Source organism: Lepisma saccharinum, chromosome 25 (genome assembly GCF_977018435.1).
Source record: "Lepisma saccharinum chromosome 25, izLepSacc3.1, whole genome shotgun sequence".
NCBI lineage: Eukaryota > Metazoa > Arthropoda > Insecta > Zygentoma > Lepismatidae > Lepisma > Lepisma saccharinum.
Window position 1 is genome coordinate 49,589,900 of NC_139253.1, and position 12,650 is coordinate 49,602,549.

The 12,650-nt window shown below is 40.6% G+C and overlaps 1 protein-coding gene across 1 annotated transcript in view; it reads left to right on the top strand.

Moving 5' to 3' along the window:
- Window positions 1–12,650, top strand: part of LOC145978522 (N-acetylated-alpha-linked acidic dipeptidase 2-like) — a 71,459-nt gene that overhangs the window by 28,369 nt on the left and 30,440 nt on the right. The window contains exon 11 of the mRNA XM_083111164.1: window positions 11,070–11,155. Within this exon, the coding sequence (XP_082967290.1) occupies window positions 11,070–11,155 (86 nt within the window). The remainder of the gene's footprint in view (window positions 1–11,069; window positions 11,156–12,650) is intronic.

The following is a 12,650-nucleotide window of genomic DNA, read 5'->3' on the forward strand; positions in this document are numbered from 1 at the left end:
AAAACATGAAACTATCACACACTCAAGGCTTGCTGGGAGTATGGCACCAAATGCAAAAGGTAAGGGTCAGAAATTATCAACAGAACTGTATCATTTCAATAGAATGATTTAATGACTTCAAAGGTACGGCACGAGAAACAGAAACTATTACATGACATAGCTTGACTGAAAAATAGATTACCTTAATTTAATATTACAAATTATCCATTGAACAATACTCTTCTTAATTTGCTAGCTGCCCAAAGGATGGCGCGAAGTTCACTTTCTATAAATTTTCTTTTAGAACGTTAAATTACAAAATTCGCCAAACAGTGATACTACAGCGCCTTGAATAACGTAGTGTGGAAAACGACCCAAGAAACTATCCCCAGACGGATGAAAACATAGATGGCAGTGCGATCAGTACGAGTGCTAATTTTCTTATGAAAGTAATGTGGCTTAGTTAGTTTTTGGAATATATTGTGTAGATTTCTTTGTCTTGAAATGCGGTACGTGAATTGATGGAAACAGTTATATTTGTGGAGTGATTTGCAGTCACGAAACGGCATTAATTTGGAAAGAAAAAAGTAAAATAAAATTAATAAATAAATAGCATGCATAACACAAGAAGAAACATCGCAAAGTGATTCCGGACGTCAGGTGTTGGATTGTGTACTAGAGTTTTATTTTTCTATGTTATTAGAATATAAATAGTATCCTGAGAGATATTTCATACCGAGGCGACAAACCACAAGTGTCACTTGGAAGCGAGCAGTCCGTAATCAATGCAGCCTTTCGAACCGTAGGGACACAAGCTCTGACTGCACCGTTTTCTCAAGGAGATTTTACACCAAAGCGACACGCGACAAACGTTACGAGGATTTCACACCAAAGCGACACGGGTCCTTCGGTGCAAGGCAACTTTCATACCGAAGCGACACATGTTGCTTGGAAACGAGCCAATCAAGAGCAACATTTCACATCGTAGCGGCATGACGGGAAGCACAGGCCAGCGTTCGGTTGGTGAAATCCTCAATTGATAAGTGCCGCGTGCCGCTTGTCGCTTTGGTGCACAATCTCCCTAAAGCAAGACACTCATTGCATTGCGCATGCGCATGCGAACAACAAACCACGGCAACATGTTACAAGATATTGAGGAAATGGCCCAGTTTGAGCGACGCACAAGCGACAAAGTGACACGTGTGGCTTATCGTGTCGCCTAGATCTGTTGTTGTAATGTGCGGTTTATCTTATCGCCTATCTGTTGTTCGCACAATTAGTAGTGAACGCTTGCTAATAGACCGAAGGCAGCATGTCGCTTGTCACTTAGTTGGGAACTCCCCCTGTAGCGCGTCGCTTCGGTCTAAGCACCCTTCCTTTAAGGAGCTTTCCGACCGAAGTAACAAGTAGCACACGAATACACCATATGAACGTATCGTTTGCTGTTTGGACCCTCATGTGCAATGAATGCTATTTTACAGTCTGGAAGTGTGTGTCACTAGTGTGACAGTGTGAACATCCCGTGTCGCTTGTCCCATTGGCTTGAAAGTTTCCTTACACTCATGTCGATGGCACTAAGAAAGTTTTGTGGGGTTCCCCTTGTCGTTTCATGCAATCATCATTATCATTATCGCTGCGATTAGTTTAAAGCGGAAGAAAAGATACGGTAAATATAAAAGATACAAATGCTTCAGTGTGTATATCTTTATAAGAAATGATGATGATAATAATAATGAACCTAATTCATACACAACAATTTAGTTGCCAAGAACATTCCACGCGTATTTTTTCTCCCGTATTATTAACGAAAGTATGACAATAATAGGACGTGGTCGACTGTCTAGAATGTTCGTTAATATCTTCGCGACCACTGTACCAAATATCATAGCAATTATCACATTCGTAGAAATGCTTCATGTTTAATCAGACGTTGCAGCGAAAACTCCATTTACTTCCATTATAATCAGATGAATGCCATGCACCTGTATCGACACCAGCGCCTCTAGCGGTATCCTCTCTGAGTGGAACCTGCCAGAGGCCAAAACCGTCCGTTTTCCACACTACATTATTAAAGGCACTATAGTGATACTAGATTACAATACTCTGAAGTTCAATTACAAAGAGGCCAACAGATGGCACTAAGTTACAATTTACCTGATTAACATGTTACACTGAACAGTATTATTAACATTTTCTAATACACTAGGAGCTTGCATTTAATTACACCTAAGTTGACCTCTAATTAAAACTGCTCGTCAAAATGTCGATATATTCATCGTAAAGATTCTAACGTTAAAATAAGATAACGCGCGCCGGTGAAACAATTAAGAACACCCCCACCCCCCACTACATTAATATATAATTATAAACGCGGAGATAAAGGAGCGGTTCGACAAAGCGACACTGTCCCGAAAAGGATAAGGGATAGGCATAGAACCTAGAAAGAGAGAGGCCCACGGCTGGGGAGCCTGCATCAGGCCTGGGAGGACACGGGACCATTCATTTGTTGTTCTTCTTTCTCTATATATAAGGAAATATCGGACGGGTCCGACAGAGCGGCATGGCTGGGGTGCCTGCATCAGACCCCAAAGGTTAGATCAGACAGAGCATCTCGGCCAGGGCCAGCATCAGATAGCAGTAAGGAAAGGTCCGACAATCGACTTAACTGGGGAGCCGGGATCAGACCCAGGAAGGTTTGGGGGAGAGGAGAGTCTCTCAGTTTCTTCACTAGCCGCTGTCAACTCGCCAACTAACTTCCACAAAATCAAAAAATCAGAAATTTTAAGTTATTCCGGCCCCCAAAGAGCCCGCCGGGATGAGTGGGGCCCAGCAGAGGTCTGCGGCAACGCCTCGTGTTGTAAGCGTCTCCCTAAGGTTTGTGGTTCTCTCTATAAGTACTCTCCCCCTCGGGGCCATCCATAGCATACTTGTTAGGGAATACCTATAAAGCACACTTAGAGTGTTTGCGTCAAACGGTGTCTGCCGATGTGGCACTTACCGGAAGTATAATTAGAAGGCTAAGATAGAAAGGAGGAAAGATACAAAAAGATTTTTGCGTGACAGAGGAAAAAACCTGCCGCATGCATAAATTGGCAGTAAAAATCTCCAAATTTAATTTGCGCAACATACGTGTGCGGGATATACTCTTATATTATTTACCCCAGAAGAAACACCCCGAAGAAGAGGGGGGAACCTGGACACTACGTTGACAGTGGATTTATACAGGGTGTCATTTAAATGGTGCCCACGGACCACAGATTCGTACAGAGGACATCAAAACAAACCACTTTTCTCAGTAAAAAATTTTTGGTGCGTCGATTCAGCCTTTCAAAAATGACCGTTTTGCCGCCTGGATGCTGGCAACCCAACACAACATTTGATCGTATCATTTGATCATTTCCTGCGGCGAAACAGCGCACGGCAGCGTTGCAAGGAACACACAAATTTTGTGAAAAATGACAAACTACCAACCACATAATTAGCTGTAAAACGAAGCGAGAAACACGTCCAGTAGACCGAACATCATAGCCTACCAGCCAGAAGATCAGTAATCTCAGGGGAAGGGGGAAGTGAACCAACGATATGAGAAATGGTAAATAACGTATTCAAAATGAAGTGTCAATATCGGATTTTGTCTCAGCCTACATGTCAAATATCAACAAGAATAAATTTTATTGGACTTACAGCTTACATGTGGCTGTTTACGCCCAGCTACATGTCAATTATATTTGCAAATCTCGTTGCAAGGTTGATATCTACAGGTTTGTGTCCAGATGCCTTGTAGTACTTTTGTGCTGATAACGGAAGTATTCGAGTTTCACGTTGTTACATTACGGTTAAATCACGTACAACTACAGTAACAATCTAATGATGAATCAGTAGCGAATATACTGCCCTGCTCACAGTTGCAAACTATTACATGTGTATCCGGTGCGTAGATAAACACAGTCGTCGTAGAGTTTGTATTACTACTTCTTATATCCCTGTATTTTCAACAATTTTTGCCACTTGCCTCATAATGTCCTAAATATACTAATTATGTGTTGCTGACCTTCGGAATTTTGAGTTCTTTCATTTCTATTTTGTCATCTGTTTAGTGTGTCACAGACAACTAGTATCAGAAGGAAGAAGTGGATAGACTAAATTGTAGATGCCAACTTGGTAACTATATTTGCAAATATTTGACATGTAAGCTGATACAAAATTCGATATGACGACTTCCACTTGAATTCTATTTTCTTTCTACCATTTTTCGTATCGTTTGTTTACTTCCTGTTAGGTTACAGAACGTGTTTTCTCGTTTTGTTTTACAGTACATAATGTGGCTGATTGTAGCTATGTCATTTTTCACAGAATATGTGTGTTCCTGGCACCCCTGGAACGCATCGCTTCACGACGGGATAGGACGTCACAAATGCAATGAAATGGTGTGTGTGGTTGCCAGCATTCAGGCCGCAAAACGGGCTTTTTTGAACGACTTTAGCGCCGAAACGATGCACCAACGAAAAAAATCTTACTGAGAAAAGTTGTTTGTTTTGATGTCCTCTATTAGAATCTGTGGTCCGTGGGAGCCATTAAATGACACCCTGTATATTATGGTTTCATTTAGAAGGTTGTTGGTGCTAGTTTTTGCCAGATTGTTTACCACAGCGGGTTGCTTCAGGTCAGGATGGGTTGTGGTAGGTTTTTGGTAATTTCGGCATTGGATTTGTTCCTATGAAGAGTGATTCTATTTATTTCAAGCTAAATCAGGGGTGTTAGTGGGGAGAGTTTTTCTACATCATCAGCATCCGTTGTTTCGCCAAGTCGTGCCTGTAAAAGAAGTCCAGGTGTTATGTTGGTTTGGTCGGTGTCTTCTATTGATATCCTCCTTTCTGGATTCGTCCTGTAATACATGTTACTTGCTTTTCCTCTGGTTTCTGTAATATAAGATATGCGTGTAGTGTCAGTTATAATATGAACATTTTATTCTGAATGACGCGTACACCCACCCTTCTCCCTCTCTCTCTCACGCAGTAAGCGAATTCGAGATGTGCACACGTGAGCACCCCCGTTCGTCTGCCGTCTCAGCTGATGGTACAAAACCGACTCTACTTGGGTTGACGCTTTGAAGAAGGGCCGTGCCTCACCTGTGCAACTACCGAATTCCTGGCCCATAGTGCAGTTTAAGAGATGTAGTTAGGAGGGCAGCCTCTTTGCATTGGTTGTTTTTGTTTGTGTTCTATGGTTCTCCTCTTGCTCCCTTTCCTGCTCTCACGACAAAAGCGGACATAGTGCAGTTCTGGTTGCAAGAGGGTGTTGGGTTTCAAAGTCGTTGCGGAATCTGTGGGGAGTTTATGCTGTAACGAACCTGAGCGTTTAAGGTTTTATATTTGTAAGATATTAAGATTTTAAAATGGTTGTTACTTCAAATAATGTGCAAGCTGTCACAGACAACTATAGTTAGATTGATACAGTTGTGGTTGGAACTTGTGTATATGTTTAGAAATACGTCACAATCTGTTCGTGTTGACGTCACTTTCTCATCTCAACAGAGGAAGTGAACCCGCCTGAATGTTTTCTCCTAACGACAGACTGAGTTGAAAAACAGGTGAAGGTGAGAAATCAACAGCAACGTGGTAACGGTTAATGGAATGCCCGAATAGTGTAATTGGTAATTTATTTCGGTTCATTCTAGCTATAATCGGAAATAATAATTACGTACAGAAACTTTCGTGTATTTACGTTTGTCTTGTCCAACGTTAAATCTATATGCAAGTGTGTTTAGTGATTGTGATGTGATTTAATATGATATGCTATAGAATGGTTCTTTACGTCTCTTCAGGCAGAAACGTAAGCAAATCTGTACATTGCTTGTAGGTCCACATACGATAGGAAATCTATGTGATTATGAAATATAAGTGATCATAAAACTGCGTTTAACTTTGAATACCGTGTTGTGTTTCTTTTCTACAAAGCAAGCCCTGATGAGTTCCCGACACAAGAAGCAGCGGACTAACTTTGTGACGACTAGTGTCCAACTGGAGTACGTTGCAATGCTCACCTCCATCCCAGTTCCTCCCTGCTCTAACGACAAGAGGACGCAGTGCAAGCGGACATAGTGTAGTTTGGCACCGGGGTGAGGGGGATAGTTCGATTCTCGCTAGTGGACTTTTATTATTATTGTTATTCTTATTATTCAACTGAGATGGGGCAATGGAAATTATGATTTGACTTTCGGAGGGGGTGGAGTATAGTATGAAAGAAAATTCTAGAGGTGCACACGTGTGAACTCCCGTTCGTCTGCCGACCCAGCCGAAGGAACAAAACCGACTCTACTTAGGTTGACACTTTGAAGAAAGCCCGTTCCCACCTGTGCAAGTACCGAATTCCTGGGTCACACTCAATGCAGAATGGATGCCAGGCCCTCCTAGGTCTTTTTCATCGGGGGGGGGTTCTATGTATTTGTTTCTTTGTATAGTATTCCTGCCCAAGTGATGGCGTTTGCACTTATAGAATTACTATTATTATTATTTTTCAGGGGCTCGTCCTGACGTTACCTCCAGATTGTACACCTTTTGGCCTCGTCAGGGTAGGAGAGCGCCCCCTCGTCCTTAACTTCCTATTCAACAAATCGGTTCACTTGACAACTATTTAGGGGGTGCATTGTTCTCTTTTGCTACCTATTTTTGGGTGGATTTCGATAGGCTCCATGGAGGGACAGGTTATGCTTGCTATGATTTACAATATCATAGTTACCCAGCTTTCTGATAAGCAGATTACTGTGGTTTTGTATACAGTGGTGACATTTAATTACTTCATTTCTTATGTAGCGGTCAATTTTAAATATACAGAGCTCCTCCCGTAGTGGGTCGAATCTGGTGTCTCGTGGGCAGGCGGTTATTGCTATAATTATTCTATTTCGGAATACTTGTAGTTTCTGTATATTTGTTTTGGCCCCGAAGCCCCAGGCTGGGACGGCATACAGAAGGACAGGTCTGATTAGTGTTTTATATAGTATTACTTTGTACTTAATACTAAAGTTCCCGTTATTGAGGAGGGCTTTAGTCTGGTTGAATATTGCCGTTGCTTTATTTAGCTGGAGAGGTGTATGTTTTATGAAATTTAATCTAGTATCTAGTGTGGCGCTTAAGTATTTAACTGATTTGGACCATTCTATCTTGTTTCTGTCTATTTTTACATTGCAAGCGGGTTTCTTTTTTATTTTGGTGAATTGGATGGCTTCGCATCTTGCATTATATATTTTCATTTTCCACTTTCTAAACCATGACTGGAGCAGGTCTACATGGTTCTGTAGTTTTCTTGTTATGAGGTTTCGGTTCTTGCTTGAGGTAAACAGAATGGTGTCATCGGCAAATAGAGCTAGTTCAGTGGATGAAGTTTTGGGGATGTCATTTACGTAAATTGAGAAGAATTGGGCCCAGTAGGGATCCTTGGGGAACTCCTGCCTCGATATTTCTTTCTGTATAGAGTTCCTGGTTTACTGAGGCTCTAAACGAGCGGTTTTGGAAGTACGAGTGGATCAAACGGATATAACAGGTTGGCAATCCTATGTTCCTAGCAGTTTGTATATCATGCTTTTGTGCCAGACTTTATCAAAGGCTTTCTCAATGTCTAGTAGTATGGCTCCAGTGGACATTTTTTCGTTAAATTTGGTGGTGACGTGTTCCGTGAGGTGGAGCAGCTGATGGCTGATGTAGTGTTTACTTCTGAAGCCAAATTGTTCGGGTATTACTATGTTTGCTTGCTCGAGGTAAAACTTAATTCTCTTCAGTATTACTGCTTCAGTGATTTTTGCTAGGGTGTTCAAAAAACTTATGGGTCTGTAATTCTGAGGTAATAGTGGGTCGTTGCCTGGTTTGGGGATGGTTATAACTTTTACTTTCTTCCAGGTTTGGGGGTAATGATTAAGCATCATTATCTAATTTATTACTTCAACTATTTTTTCTATGGCTATAGGGGGTAGGTTTTTGAGCAACATATTTTGAATGCCATCCAGGCCGGGTCTTTTTTGGTTTTAGGTATTTGATTATTTTTTTTAATTTCAGCAACGTTTGTGTAGTCCGGGTTGTCATTTTCTTCACTTAGAAGAAAATGATGTACAGTTCTAATTATTTCCCTTTCTTCCCTAGCATGGTTATTATTTTTATTTTCCTGAAAAATACTTTCTAACGTATCGGCAAATGACTGGGCTTTCTCGTTGTCCTCGTATGCTAGACCGCGCCTATCGTGAATTGGGGTGGTGGGGGGTTCTGGCATTTTTAAGGTTTTTAGCTATTTTCCATACTGAATTGTCCTTTATGTTTAATGTTTCAATTTTTTGTTTCCATTTTTCGTTTCTGAATTGTTCAGTTTCAAAGGTGATTATTCTCTGTACCCTACTTATGATCGGTTTATTATAAATGATTGACCCGATTTCATAAATTCACTGTAGCTTTATTATTTTACATATTGTCAAAAAACTTCGCTGACGTCTAGAAAAACTCAAAAAGTTTTTTTGTGACACATTACAAGTGCTCTATATGTTCCCCCTAGCAATTCTGCAAATATCAAGTCGATAATCAAGTTCTTCCCACACTCGGTGCAGCATGTCCCTATCAATCCGTTGGAAAGCACTGCTCATGCGAGCTCTCAGTTTTGTTAGGTTTGTTGGTAGCGGAGGGGTAAACACTGTATCCTTCACATAATCCCACACAAAAAAATCGCATGGGGTTAGGTCCGGAGAGCGTGGAGGCCATGACAGGAATTGCTGATCATCATCCCCACCACGACCGATCCATCGGTTTGTTAATCTCCTGTTTAGGAATTCACGAACATCGAGATGGAAGTGGGGTGGAGCACCATCCTGTTGGAAGATGAAGTCCACACTGTATGTTTCCAATTGTGCCATGAGCTAATTTTCTAGCATGTCCAGATACACGTGTCCTGTCACGGTCTGTTCTGAGAAGGAAAAGGGGCCATAAACTTTACACCGTGAGACTGTACAAAACACATTAACCTTTCGTGAGTTTCTAATGTGCTGAACGACAGCGTGGGGACTCTCTGTCCCCTAGATTCGCACAATGTGTCTGTTCACTGCTCCATTCACAAAAATGTTGCTTCATCACTAAAGATGAGTTTCTCACAAAACCCGTCTTCTTCTTCCATAAGCTGTTGCAACTGTGCCGAAAATTCAAAGCGTATGACTTTGTCATCAGGCGTCAGGGCTTGTAGCAATTGCAAGCGGTAAGGCTTCTGCTTCAATCGTTTTCGTAAGATCTTCCAAACGGTAGGCTGTGGAATGTTCAGCTCTCTGCTTGCTTGGTTCGTCGACTTCTGTGGACTTCGTGCAAAACTCGCTCGCACGCGCTCAACCGTTTCTTCTGTCACTGTAGGTCGACCAGTTGATTTCCCCTTACAGAGGCATCCTGAAGCTGTAAATTGTGCGTACCATCGCCGAATGGACTTGGCAGTTGGTGGATCTTTGTTGAACTTCGTTCGGAAGTGTCGTTGCGCTGTTACGACAGGCTGATGTGAATAAAACTCGAGCACAACATAAGCTTTCTCTCTGCCTGTCGCCATATTGAATAAATGCTCACTGTTGCGCTCTCGTGGCAGAAATCAGAAGCGAACCTGCAACACAAAGAAAAAACTTTTTAAGTTTTTCTATACGTCTGCAAAGTTTTTTTGACAATATGTCAAATAATAAACCTACAGTGAATTTATGAAATCGGGTCAATCATTTATAATAACCCTGTATAGGTTCTACCCCGGGTCCTTTGCATTACTTTTCTAAGCATATTTCTGGTTTGAATGAGTTGCTTAGTTTCTGGAGGAAGATTATCTATTTCTATTGTTTGTGCTTTTCTATAAGGGATTGAGTTTACTGCCGCATTATGGATGGTTTTAGTTAAACATTTCGCAGCCTCGTCAATATTTTCGTTAACCGTGATGGGAGGGAAGTTATTCAAGTTGGTTGCTATTTTAGTACGAAATTTTTGCCAGTCTGCTTTTGAGAAATTGAAAGTTTTGCCACGCTCTTGGGTGAAGGGGTTAGCACTTAAAATTATGATGATGGGTAAGTGATCGGATGGATAATAAACCTTTTTTGAGCAAGGTCTCATCTCCAGGAAGCTATCAACTCGCTGCAAGCCACGGCACCTAGCGACCTGTTGAGTGAGATGAGTCAAGGCAAAATGTAAGTGACCGGATCTCGAGCTCGCTGCTTATATATACACTTGGATCAGCGCCGTTGCGGCTCCGCAACGAACTACCAACGTTCTGCACAACCATATGATACTAGCCAACTAGGGTCATGTTACAATAACCAAAGATCGACCTTACATACAAACTCAATATGGATTGCAAGCCAATAAACTTAATTATATCCAAGGGAACATATATTACAAAGGAACCTTCGTGAATATGTATATTCTGGCTATAAAGCTAAGAACACCTATGATAACTAAAGACAAATACCTTTAAGCACATTCACTTAACCCACCAATTAAATCGTTTCAAAGAAACACCAAAAGGTTCAGTTAGTGTTATTATATATGTATAATGAGTATGTGACCCTAACAACAAAATTTTAACCTAGCTCCACGCGGACACGTTACAATGCCATCATGCATCCTCATCTTCGTGGTCAGGCAAAAGTGGCAGAGACACGAAATAAAATATATTAAATCAAATCAATCAAGCAATTGTAATCAGAGCTTATGGTAATTTTCCTTAACTAAAAAATAATATTTCTGTCAATTAATTTTGATGAAAATGACACAATTTATTTCAAAATGGTTTATTTGAGCTGATACTCTTTCTATCTTGATGTTATGCCCACACGCGTGCTACATAGCCATACATGCTCACCCTGCTATTACATACGCGTACAAAGCGAGATTACATTGATGTATGCTTGCTCTTTTTATACACCATTTGTTACCACAAAGAAACCAACTTTTTCGTTCATAAATAAATTACTTCACATCAGTATTGGACATCCTTCTGTGATCTTGTCTGCTCTGTGAATAAAATTTGAAAACAATGCATTGATTTTGTGTAAATAAATAAAAGTGATAATAATGTTAAAAAATATATATATTTTTCAGATACCTGATCCTTTCGATTCTAGCCGCAGTCTCTTCGATACTTGGAGTGCAAATAGTAGTAGAGCTCATGGTTCAACATATCCAAGGTAATTTCTCTATTGTCCATTCAATCTTGCACACAACATAAATATATGAAGGTATTTTATTGCGATGTTAACCTCATGAGTTCTGAAAAGGTTTCTAAGATTTTGAGAGCTGACGTCACTCTCACCTTCAGGAATCCCAGCAGGCCCGTAGCTAGAGGGGGGGCATGGGGGGCAACTGCCCCCCCTGAGAGCCTACTCTGCCCCCCTGTGAAAAATACAGAACACATTCCTACTTGGAATTCTCACTAATCTTTACAATTATATCATGTGTTACTCTAGCAACATTACAAAGACACTTATTGATTTTGTGATTTATTAGGGTGTATGGGATTCCGTATAATGTCGTATCAGGATTGGGGGGGGGGGAATTCCCATCCAGATTAGATTTCGGTTAAATGATTTCACAATTTTCATTATCTAGAACAGTTGTGACATTTTGAGTAGTATTGTATTAAAGGTGCCTAATGTGTTTGGATGTTTATCTTGGATGTGTTGCTATGAACTTTGAATTGGTTAAATTTTTATTTACCAAGTCTATCTTTTGGTAATAGTGTGTTAGAGAGAGGGAGTGGATATTTGATTTTTGTTACTTGCGTTGCTTCTCTGCCACTTCTAGCTAATCGCAACAATGAAGGATGACGTGAAATTGATGAAGAGACACTCATACAGTGCCGCAACTACAGGGGGCAGGGGGCATTGTCCCCTCCCCCTGACCTTGACAGAAGTCCATTCTAGGGGAAGCAAACAAGACTAGAAGAATCTAAGAATAGAAGGACAATTGGATACTCATGATGGAATTAATTTTTACGTGTTCCTTGCATTTTTCTACCAGACGGCCAAGGGCACTTGCAAGGGGCACAGAGGGGCAATTGTCCCCCTCGATTTCAAATTTTATGCAAATAAAAAAAAACATTTTGTAAAAATTTTCTTGCTCGCTTCGCTTGCATTATCTACTATTCTTACAGTCCGAGTTCAGAGCCATAGCTATGGGGCGGCAGGAGTAGGCTCTGGAAGCCAAACGATCTATATGAAAAAAAAATGTTAAACAGAATGCCATGGTGCCCCGTAAAATTATTGCACCCTATTAAAACAATTTCTTTCTATGAAACTTAATATGAAATATTACTGATGACACTGTAATCCAATAAGTCATTAATCAATCAAGGGATTCCTATTTGTTTGTCAGGTGTCAAAACATGTATTTCAACTATACTACAATTCACACAATATTTTGCAAAATGGTTAACGTAACCAGTAGGTAAATGTTGTCTGTAGTAATGCAAGGGTCTCCCCTTTGAAAGAAATAGAGTCCGTGGTGGACTAAGGGACCCATGTTTTAATGTTTTAGCAAGTACAAAAAAATGTATTAGCTACAAGTGTTTACACAATTCATCAAAGTGTGGATAATATGTAACCATCATTATTTAATTAATTCTATTTTCTTGCATAACACAACACAATGGTGTTGTTGGATTCTCGTTAGATTCCTTTGTGT